General features: G+C 41.8%; 1 protein-coding gene and 1 non-coding gene across 2 annotated transcripts; one reads left to right on the forward strand and one right to left on the reverse strand.

Annotated features, from left to right (window-relative positions):
- Positions 1-521: 521 nt before the first annotated feature.
- Positions 522-628, reverse strand: LOC125497164 (small nucleolar RNA R71). Its single transcript, XR_007273803.1, has one exon. It is a non-coding gene; the product is annotated as a small nucleolar RNA R71 (small nucleolar RNA).
- A 344-nt stretch (positions 629-972) lies between these two features.
- On the forward strand, positions 973-2,067 carry LOC130591172 (uncharacterized). Its single transcript, XM_057394108.1, has 4 exons — positions 973-1,146; positions 1,194-1,410; positions 1,470-1,602; positions 1,686-2,067. Exons 1-4 carry the CDS (start codon positions 973-975, stop codon positions 2,065-2,067), a joined length of 906 nt encoding a protein of 301 aa, XP_057250091.1.
- The last annotated feature ends 8,517 nt before the right edge of the window (positions 2,068-10,584 follow it).

Genomic DNA, 10,584 nt, shown 5'->3' on the forward strand with positions numbered 1-10,584 from the left:
TTGTTTTTAGTTCTTTCTTTGTTGCATGCAAACTCGACGTAGAGGTCCACAGAATTTGATTCCTCTAGATCTTGAAATCGAAGCCACTGCACGCAAGCAAGGAAGTACAAAGAGACGAATTAAGAATAAAAAGAAAGTAATGGGTGAAGAAGCAACTAAAACTCTTTGGGAGTATGGTGTACCAGATACTACAACTGGTGCATTATCGAGCATTGTTCGACCTGCCGTCAATGCTGCAAATTTTGAACTTAAGCCTCAATTCATCCAGTTCATCTCCAACGATTCATTTGCAGGGTTACCCAATGAATGCCCTGTGAGTCACATTGCTAGTTTCTTGGAGAAATGCGACACAGTGAAAATCAACAATGTGAGTGAGGATGCTATTCGACTACGCCTTTTTCCTTTCTCTCTTCGAGATAGGGCAAGGGAGTGGTTGAGAGATGAAGTGTCGGAACTTTTGATACATGGGGAAACTTGCCAAAGCATTCTTGGTGAAGTTTTTGGGGCAAGAAAAGACTGCGAAGCTGAGGAACGAGTTAGCAACCTTTGAGCAACATGACGACGAATCATTGTATGAAGCATGGAGAAGGTTTCTACGTTTGCAAAGACAATGTCCTCATCACGGGATTCCTGAATGGATGTTGATACAGACTTTCTACAATGGTTTGACACATGAGTTTCGTATCTACATTGATGCTGCTTCAGGTGGTTCCCTTATGACAATAAGAACCAACGAAGCAAAGGAGTTGATTGAGAAGATGGCGGCCAATGACAACTACCATCCAAATGGTCGCAATCGTGCTAAGAAGGGAGGTAAATATGATGTTGATGCGCTAACCACTTTGACTAATACTGTGCAGGCACTATCTCACAAGTTTGATCGACTCCAAGCTGGTTCATCTATGATGGTCTCATGTCAGATGTGTGAGTACAAGGACATGCTGCTACGAATGTCAAATCAACAATGATAGGATGACAATTGAGCAAGCCAATGCTCTTTATAACTCCAATCCAAAGCAGCCATATGATCCTTATTCTAACACGTACAATGAAGGATGGAAGCATAATCCTGCATTCTCATACAAGAACACTCAAGCACAACTCAATCCACCTCCTCCACCTCGCAACAATTTAATGCACCACCAGGTTTTCAAGCTAGAGCACCATTCAATCATGTCAATCGTGTTAATCAGCAACCTCCTCCAATTCAACAGAAGAGCAACTTGGAGATTATGATGGAGAACCTTTTAGCCCAACAAACTAACTTCATGGCTCAACAAGGTAAGCAAAATGAGAAGACTGATAACGCAATTCAACAAATTCAAGCTCAGAACAAGCTCTTGGAAAGTCAAATAAGCCAACTTGCACATCAGGTGGGCCAATTATCAAAAGCTCCTGGTCATTTTCCAGGTAATAGTGAACAACCATCTAAGGTCATATCAATGCTGTGATTTTATGGAACGGAAAAGAGCTACAAGATCATCCTTTGGAGACGGTTCAAACTGAGAAAGTGGTAGAGAATGAGATTGTCGAAGAAGAGAAGAAAGAACCTACTCCTACCCCTATTCGACCTTACACGCCACCAGTTCCATTCCCACAAAGGTTGGCCGTGCAAAATTAGAGAAGAAATATGGGAAGTTCCTTGATATACTGAAGAAGTGCACATAAACATACCATTCTTGGAGGACTATCTCTGAGATGCCATCTTATGCAAAATTTCTGAAAGACATGCTCTCAAACAAGCGGAAGATCGAGGAAAATGCAACTGTTTCACTTACAGCAGAATGTAGTGCTATTTTGCAGAATAAGCTTCCTAAGAAGCTAGGAGATCCGGGTAGCTACTCTATTCCTGTGAAGCTTGGAGATATTGAAATAAAAAAGGCACTTTGTGATCTTGGGGCAAGTGTTAGTCTAATGCCTTTGTCAATCTGCAAGAAGCTTCAATGGGTGAACCAAAACCACACGTATTCCCTACAATTAGCAGATAGAACTGTAAAGTATCCACTTGGTATCCTTGAAGATGTTCCCTCCGTGTTGGGAAGTTTTTCATTCCATGTGACTTTGTAGTAATGGAGATGGAGGAAGATGCGCAGGTCCCTATCATTCTTGGGAGACCTTTCCTGGCCACTGCTGGAGCCATCATTGACATGAAGAATGGAAAGATTACCTTTGAAGTGGGTACTGAGAAGATGGAGTACAATCTCACAAACTCCATGGAAGCTCCTTCTATGGGAGAGACTATCTATAGAGTGGATGCTCTAGATGAGGCGATAGAGGTAAAAGCTGCTAGTCTACAGCTTATGATTCACTGCAAACCGTCTCATGGGAAGTGCTGATGAAGAGGAGGGAAACTAGGAGTACAAGAGGCTCTTAGAGGAACCACATTCATTACCTATGTTGAGCCTATCAAGGAGGTGTTGACACACGAAGAATCTAAGGAGAGTACTATGCTCCTGAGGTAGAGTTAAAAGCTTATGAAAATTCAAGGTTTTACAAAGAACGAAGGAAAAGGTGGCCTGACAAGCATATCATGCGGCGAGGATTTCATGAAGGAGAGTTATTTACTATTCAACTCTCGATTGAAGCTATTTCCTGGTAAGCTTCGCTAAGGAGGTCTGGTCCATTCAAAATCCTTAAGGTCTTTCCGTATGACTCGGTTGAGATTTGGAGTGAAGCAACTGGCTCTTTTAAGATAAATGGACAACGTCTTAAGCACTACGAGAAGGTGAACCTATTGAAGGGAAGGCGGTTTACACCTTTCCGACCCTTATTCAGAGTGATGTGAAAAGGTGGTCAAGCTAGATGACCTTAAACTAGCGCTTCTTGGGAGGCAACCCAAGCTTTCTCTTCACTTTTCCTATTATTTATTATATTCTTTTTTTTTAGATTCTTAGTCTATATTTCTAGTTAGTTTAATATTGTAGTTGTATTATATGATTAGTTAGTCTAAGTATTAGGTTATAGGATTTAGAAACTAGCATCTTATTTTTCTTTTTAGAGTTTAATTCTCCTATTTTTGGTGTGTTTTGTACAGGTGAAAAAAAAAAAAAAAAGGAGAGAGAGAACGTCAGCAGCAGTGGAACTGAGACCATCGCTGTTGCTCCCACACGCCAACCACCGCAATCCTCGTTACAGCCATCGAACAAAATACTGGAAAAAAAAAATTCTGCACTGCCAGCTCATTGCAGTTGTCTTCTACCCACTGCCAAAGCCTCGCAATTCCTCCTGAATTCCACCAAGTCCAGCGAACACAAACCCAGACGAAAAAAAAAAAAAGAAGGGAAAACCTATCTCTGCAAATCGACTCTAGCCTACCGCAGCGACGCAACACAACTCCCACAAAACGACAGATAAAAACATCGAAGAGAGAGAATCAAGAAACGAAGGCTGACCCATTCATCTCTCCCTCCTTCGTGTCGTTTTGGTCATTGACCTCTATTGACATCGGTTTGAATTCACCTGTTCTTGGTCGAATTTTGACTACTGGGTTCGAATTTAAATGGCTGAAATTGTGGCAATTCTTGATTCCATTCACTGCTCTTCACTCCTCTCTTGCATTAGCTTCTTGAAATTTGATGATTTGATGCGAAATTTCATCAAAATTGACTCGACCCTTGACGATTTTAATGACTAACTTGCTGCGAATTTAATGGTTTGGGGTTTCTTATGCTTGAATTGATTGACGTCACTCCTCGTCCTGCTTGCACCGTAGTTCGACTCTCAATTCGCACTGTTTGGCAGAAATTCGACACCAAATAATTTGGGTTTTATTTTATTGCTGGCCTATTTGGATAGATATAAGAAAAATTGGCGTGATTTCCGACTATTTCGAGATGTATTTGTGACACCAAATTGTTCGAGTGTCTTGAATTTGATGGACGATATTGTGTGTGGGGTCCTACTTCTAAGCATCAACGAACAGAAGGACATGATTAAGCACTTGGATGCAATCTCGAGGGTTCCCCAATCCTCCATCTCTCCCTTCTCAATGTGATCTTGTGAGTACCTCTCCCCTTTTCTTTTGTGCCTTACTATTGCACTGTGGACATTGCACCATTTAAGTGTGGGGGAGGGATTCATTGTATATAATCGTTTGTTCATTTGTGTCTCCTTTTCGTAGTCTTTTCTTTTTTAGGTTGGTTTGATATTTCCAAGTTGAATGGCAATCCAAGTGAGAACTTTGAAACACATTGCTTTGAATGTTTTGTTATGAATCGACTTGCACTGAATTGATGATCTATTGCATGAAAGATAGCATAAATCCCTCTGTGATTTGGTTTGTGGCTAGAATGGTCTCCTTTGATATTGACTCGACCGACAATAATATCTTGAGTACCTTGGTGAGAAATTTAAGCCATATTCGACTGTTGCACATTATTTCAGTCATGTTCTTTTCATGTGTGTTAGTTATCCTTCATGTAACTTGAATCTTGGATTTGCTCTGTGACTATTTGAGACTTCGCGATGCAATATGGAAGAATGATTGATGTTCTATCTAGATGATTAGAGCTTCAACATCTTAGGGCCACAATAAATTTTTTTTTCCTTTTTACATTTACCCTTAGGATGAACCAATTTGAGCCTCATAATTGCCTTTTTGATAGCCCTACATCATATGCCTTAGAGCCTTTTTTTTAGGTTTTGTCTTGAAGGTGGATCAATATGTATGCCCTATGAGCAATTCGAAAATTGAAAAGAAAAAAAGAGACATCGATTCTTGAAAACAAAAGGAATTTGAAGAAAAATAGAAAGGAGATGAATTTGAGAAAAAGAAACAAAATGGGGAAGAGTGAAGAAAATATATATATATATATATATATATATATAATATATATATTATAATATATATATATATAATAATATATATATACATATATATATACATATATATATACATATATATATATATATATATATAATCCCCAAGTATGTGCATTATCTCCTCAATGTAAGTTTCAATGTTCATACAAGTTCCTTGGTTGTTGTTTGAAAGAAATTATTTGTGAAAGAAAAAAAAGGGCAAGCTTATATGGAGTTTGGTGGATATAAGGATGGATTGAACCCGACATTTGGAATATGTAGTGGGACTAAGTTTTCTTTTATTTTTGAGCACCACATCCCCAAATAACGTTATCCAACCCCCTTTAACCAAGCCTACCCTTTTATAGAACTCATGACTCCCGTGTTGCATCCTAATAGTATAAGTGGAGAAAGTCAATTTGCAAATCTAAAGAAGACAGTTACATGAAGTTGATGTGCTTTATTGCATTTAGGATGAGTGATTCTTATTCTAACCTCTTAAACACATGAGTGGCTTCTTTGTTTTGTTTTGCACAACTAGAGTGAGAAGCTGTTATTGTACAACTGAGTCAAGTTTGGGGGAGTCGTGGTAAGACTGGTTGATCACTGAGGGTGCTAAGTCTGGTTTGCATGGAAAATTGATTTGTGCTTGTTGATTTGTAACGCATAAGTGATTTCGAAAGAAAATGAATTTTGTTTCTCATGACTATCTTGTTTTGCTATTCGGTTTGTGAATTCATCATTTGGCTTTGTAGGTATGCCATCTGAAAACCTTCACGAGACCTTACTCGTCCACTAGGGTAGCCTAGGGGTTTAAAGAGCTTGTTGCACGTGCTAAATGCAATCGTGATTCCTACGACAGTGAGTATAGGTTTTATTGCTTCCTTAGAATAGTTTTCCTTTTTTTTAGTTTCTTTCCTCGAGGACGAGCAAAGGTTAAGTGTGGGGGAATTTGATAACACGTTTATATACTCATTTTTATGTGATATGTTTGTGTGTTTCCATCATATTTTTCCCATATATTTAATCTCTTAGAGCTATTATTCTTTACTTTTCGCTATTGTTCTCCTCGGGTGTATTTGTTTTGTTTTTGTAGGATTATGGCGTTTATTGGAGTTGATTGGGATTTGCACGAAAGCTTGGATGATTGCGGAGCATGCAGATGGATTGATAGCTTTATCCGGCGATGATTTTGAAGATATATTGCGATATGGTGTTGGTAACCATTAATTACCATGCCTAAGGAGCTACAAAATGGACTTTTGATAGCAAGAGAACAAAAAAACAGCATAAACCGCCACCCTTTGGCGGTCCTTTCAAGCTTACCGCAAGGCCATGGCGGTCTCCAATTTCAATATTTCGTAATCTTAGTTTTAGAGTGTTTTAGGAGTCCAAATCCTAGTCAAACTCCTTGTATTTGGATAGATATAAATAGGTTTTGGATAGAATTTGGAAAAGGGAGATTCTTTTAGAGAGAAATCACGTGAGATTGGTTTTTGGTGGCTTCTTGGCTGCTTCACGTTTTCATCACGCTCTCCTCCATTATTTCCTCAAGTCCTTTGTTTTCGACATTCAAGTTTGCAATTTCATCAATTAATTCAAGTATTATTTTCTCTTCTCTATTCTATTTATTATTATTGTTAATCATGCTTTCTTTTAATCTTTATTTTGTTTATTCAATCATCATGTGTGAGTAGTTTCTTATTCTAGGGTTAGGTTGAACCCTAATATGAATTGATGCTTGTTTAATTCCCAATTCCCAAACTTTAATTAATTTATGATTCATTTATTTTAGGGTTGGTTTTAATTATCAATTTATGACTAGAGATAGAATATATTGAATGTGATTATTTTTGCAACGAAAGTTGAATCTTAATCGAATCTAGAACCCTAATTTAAGATAAAGGAAATCATCACGAAAGTAGTTGATGGAATTTATTAGGATGTTAGGATGCTATGTCTAAAGTCCTTAATTTGCATGACTCCATGAAAATAGGCATGATTGCATTATTAGGGAAGCTATTGATTGATCGAAAGAAATCCTTAGTACTATTAGGGCGCATCTATCCTATGAGTTATTTATTAGTTAATTAAGGGAAAAGGGATTGTTTGTGGCATTAATTTGTATTAGTGGGGATACTTAAACCTAGATGTCTTTAGTCTTTGATTCACGCTCGATAATTTCATTTGCTTTAGTTATTTAGATTAGTTCATCATCACTTATATTGATTACTTGCTTAGTATTAATTAGAGTCAATTTAACTACTTTGAATCAGTTAGTCTCTTGGGATTCGATCCTTACTTGCCCGACTACATTAGTTAGGAGGAATAGTTAGGTTATTTTTGTTAGGTACGCGATAAGCCTTTCACTTCCTACTCGCCATTATCAACGCAAACACAATCTTCTCGGTTTGGCTATATCTTGCTTTTTCTTCCCTATAAGCGTGGCTGATGAAATAGACGGGGTGCTGGGTTCCTTCTCTCTCAGCTACCAACACGACCGCTGAGAGCATGTTCTGACACCGACAGATACACATAAAGGGTCTCCCCCGACAAGGGGGATATGAGCTTGGGCAGTGTCGTCAAGTGCTGCTTCAGCAATTGAAAGGTTTCTTCTGCTTCGCTATCCCATTCGAATACTTTCCTTTTCAAGGCTCTAAAGAAGAGCAGGCTCTTATCGGACGACCGGGATAGGAAGCGACATAATGCTGCGAGGCGTCCTGTTAGCCTTTGTACTTTTCGGACGTTTCTTGGTAATGACATGTTCAGAATAGCATCGATCTTGTCGGGGTTGGCCTCAATACCCCTTTCGTCCACCAGAAACCCTAGGCACTTGCCCCCTTTCACCCCAAACACACACTTTTTTGGGTTCAACTTCATGCCATACTTTCTGAGGGTCGTCAGTGTTTCTTTGAGGTCGTTCACATGTTCTGTCCTTCTCTTACTCTTGACGATCATGTCATCCACGTAGACTTTAATGTTCCTCCCGAGTTGCTCAGCAAAGACCTTGTTGATTGTTCGTTGGTACGTAGCCCCTGCATTTTTTAGCTCGAAGGGCATCATTTTGTAGCAGTATACGCCTTGGGCCGTGACAAACGATGTATGCACTCGGTCCTTTTTCGCCATGGGGATCTGGTGGTATCCCGCGTTGGCGTCCATAAAGCTGAGCAACTCGTGACCCGCCGTGGAGTCAACTAGTCTGTCAATCTTTGGTAGAGGATGGTTGTCCTTAGGGCATTGTTTAGGTCTGTGAAGTCGACGCACATGCGCCAAGCTCCATTGGCCTTCTTTACCAGTACCACGTTGGCCAACCACTCAGTATATTGACACTCCTCAATTATTCCCGCCTCCAGTAGCTTTTTTACTTCTTTCGCAGCCGCGACATTCCTCTCGGGTCCGTGATGCCTGAGTTTTTTCTTGATGGAGCGAAATCCCTCGTTGATATTCAACTCATGGGAGGCAAAGTCGGGATTCAACCCTTGCATGTTTGAGGCCGAGTAATCGAAGACATCCTTGAACTCTTTCAGTTAATGAAGTAGTTCCTCCTTGATCTCGGGACTGAGGTTGGTGCCAATCCTCACGCTATGCCCAACTTATGGGTCCACCACAACTTCTTCAACCTCCTCTACTGGTCGGGGTCGTTCGTAGAACTTGGGATTCTCCGAGATGTAAACCCCGAGTCCAGTGACTGAGTCTGTTGGTTCTTCTCTTTTCCTTTTCTTCTCGTTCCTCTCCTCGGGTGCCCTTGTTCGGAAGCTGTTGGTGTAGCATTCCGGGCTGTCTGTTGGTCACCATATATTTTCCCGACTTGTCCCTTGTCGGTTTCATAGTGCAGCAACAACTGAGATGGTTGCCTTTATCTTATTCATCGTGGGCCGACCCATGATGGTGTTGTAAGGTTGCGAGGTATTAACCACAAGGAAGTCAACTGGTAGACCCCTTCCCTTTCCTCTTTCCCCGAGCCTTACAGCCAGCTTCACGTACTTGAGAGGGTAGACGAATCCGCCCCCAAAGCCTATCAGTGGTTGGCTGGTAGGGGTCACATCCTTCTCGATGTACTTCAGTTTGATTAAGCATTCAAGGGTGATAATGTCGGCCGAGGACCCGCTGTCGACCAGGATTCTTTTGACCCGCGAATTGGCGATCTTCATTTCTATCACCAAAGGATCGTCGTGGGGGGTATGTATGTGCCGGTCAGGCTCCCCGAACGTCATCACATGGTATCCTGCCCTTGATGGTTCTATTTTCAACACTCGATGCGTCATTAATTGTAGGTGATCTTTTCGAGCTCGGCCAGACGGCCCCCTTGAGGCATGGCCCCCGGCTGTTACACCGACATAGTTGTCAGTGTTATCACTGTCATTTCTTGTCTCCTTTTCCTTCCCCTTCTCTTCTCGGGAATGTTTGATCTATCTAGTCAGCTTTCCTTGATCAGTTAAGTGATCTAACGCCTTCTTCAATTCCCGGCAGTCTTTTGTGGTGTGACCGCATTCCTGATGGTACTCACACCATAGCCTCTGATCTCGCCTGTCTTTTGAGGTTCTTACATGGGGAGAATGAGTAATACCGAATTGTGCTTGAGATCTAGATAGATCTCTCGCCTGTTCCTATTGAAACGAAGGTCGTTCCCATTATCCGTAGTTCTCGGGAGAAGATGTGGGTTGTTTCTCGTGTTTTTTTTTAATTCCCAGTAAGGGAGCTCTTCCTTCTTCTTCTTGGATTTCTCCCCGACAGGCTTGCATATGTCGGAGGCTTGGATGAACTTTTGAGCCCGACTCATGGCCTCCGTGAAAGTGGTGACTTCGTTTTCTGTTAGGGACCATCTGAATTTACCCGGCCAGAGTCCCAACATTATTAGGGTCGTAAATGCTACCCCGTCTTGAAGATCCGAAATCTTCAACGATTCTTCGTTGAACCTCTTGATGTAATCAGCGAGGCTCTCATGCTCTTGTTGTTTGATTGACATTAGATGGATGTTGGTCTTCTTGTGTCTTCGTCCGGCGATGAAATGTTGGTGGAACAAAGCTTCCACAACTGAGAAGTTGGTGATGATGCTGGGTGACAGGCCCAAGAACCAACTGAGCGTTAACCCTTTGAGGGTTGTCGGGAAGTAGCGACACCAGGTGGCCTCGCATCCCCTATGTACACTCATCTGGGCCTTGTAGACCGCCATATGGTCCTCGGGGGTCACTGCTACCCGAGTATTGCTCGATGGAGGGGACCTTAACCTTTCCCGGGTTAGGGACATCCATGATCTCCCGACTAAAGGGGGTCATGAAATTGAGCACTCCCCGGTTTACCAAGACAGTAGTCTTGTTCCGAGGGGGGCCCGAGTCCCCTTCATTTTCATGCCTTGTTCTCTTGGACCCGAAAGGGGACCTTTTCCTTTCCCTCTTCGGGGTCCGAGAGTGAGCTTGCTCTTCATGGAGTGTTTTTTCCCGCTCCTCTCTTTTCTTGTTTAGTATGTTTCGAGCATCCTGCTCCGCTCTGCGCTTGCGGTTTTCCTTTATAATGCGCCTGGCATCCGAGTTCAGGGTCCTTTGAGAGTTAGCCTGTCGGGACCTTTCTCCCCCCACTTGCTCCCGTCCCGGTTAGGAACGTGAGTTTGGGGATCATCCCTGCCTCGAGGCTCTCCACGGGCCAACTCTCTGGTTCCCCCTTGATTGAGCTGGGGAATCCCGGCTATGAGTTTTTGCAGACTCCTCTGCATATTATCGTTCAGCTGTCAAGCTATCCTTTCGATGTCCGACATTGTAACTGGAACCGGGTCTTCCCCGGGCGCAG

The sequence above is a fragment of the Beta vulgaris genome, chromosome 4, assembly GCF_026745355.1.
Source record: "Beta vulgaris subsp. vulgaris cultivar EL10 chromosome 4, EL10.2, whole genome shotgun sequence".
NCBI classification, from domain to species: domain Eukaryota; kingdom Viridiplantae; phylum Streptophyta; class Magnoliopsida; order Caryophyllales; family Amaranthaceae; genus Beta; species Beta vulgaris.

Excerpts from the sequence above, each read along its gene's own strand:
- LOC130591172 (XM_057394108.1), top strand. The coding sequence starts at position 973 with ATGACAATTGAGCAAGCCAATGCTCTTTATAACTCCAATCCAAAGCAG. Across the intron at positions 1,411-1,469 it reads AGCTCCTGGTCATTTTCCAG|AGCTACAAGATCATCCTTTG; the intron begins GTAATAGTGAAC and ends GGAACGGAAAAG. Across the intron at positions 1,603-1,685 it reads CCAGTTCCATTCCCACAAAG|GACTATCTCTGAGATGCCAT; the intron begins GTTGGCCGTGCA and ends CCATTCTTGGAG.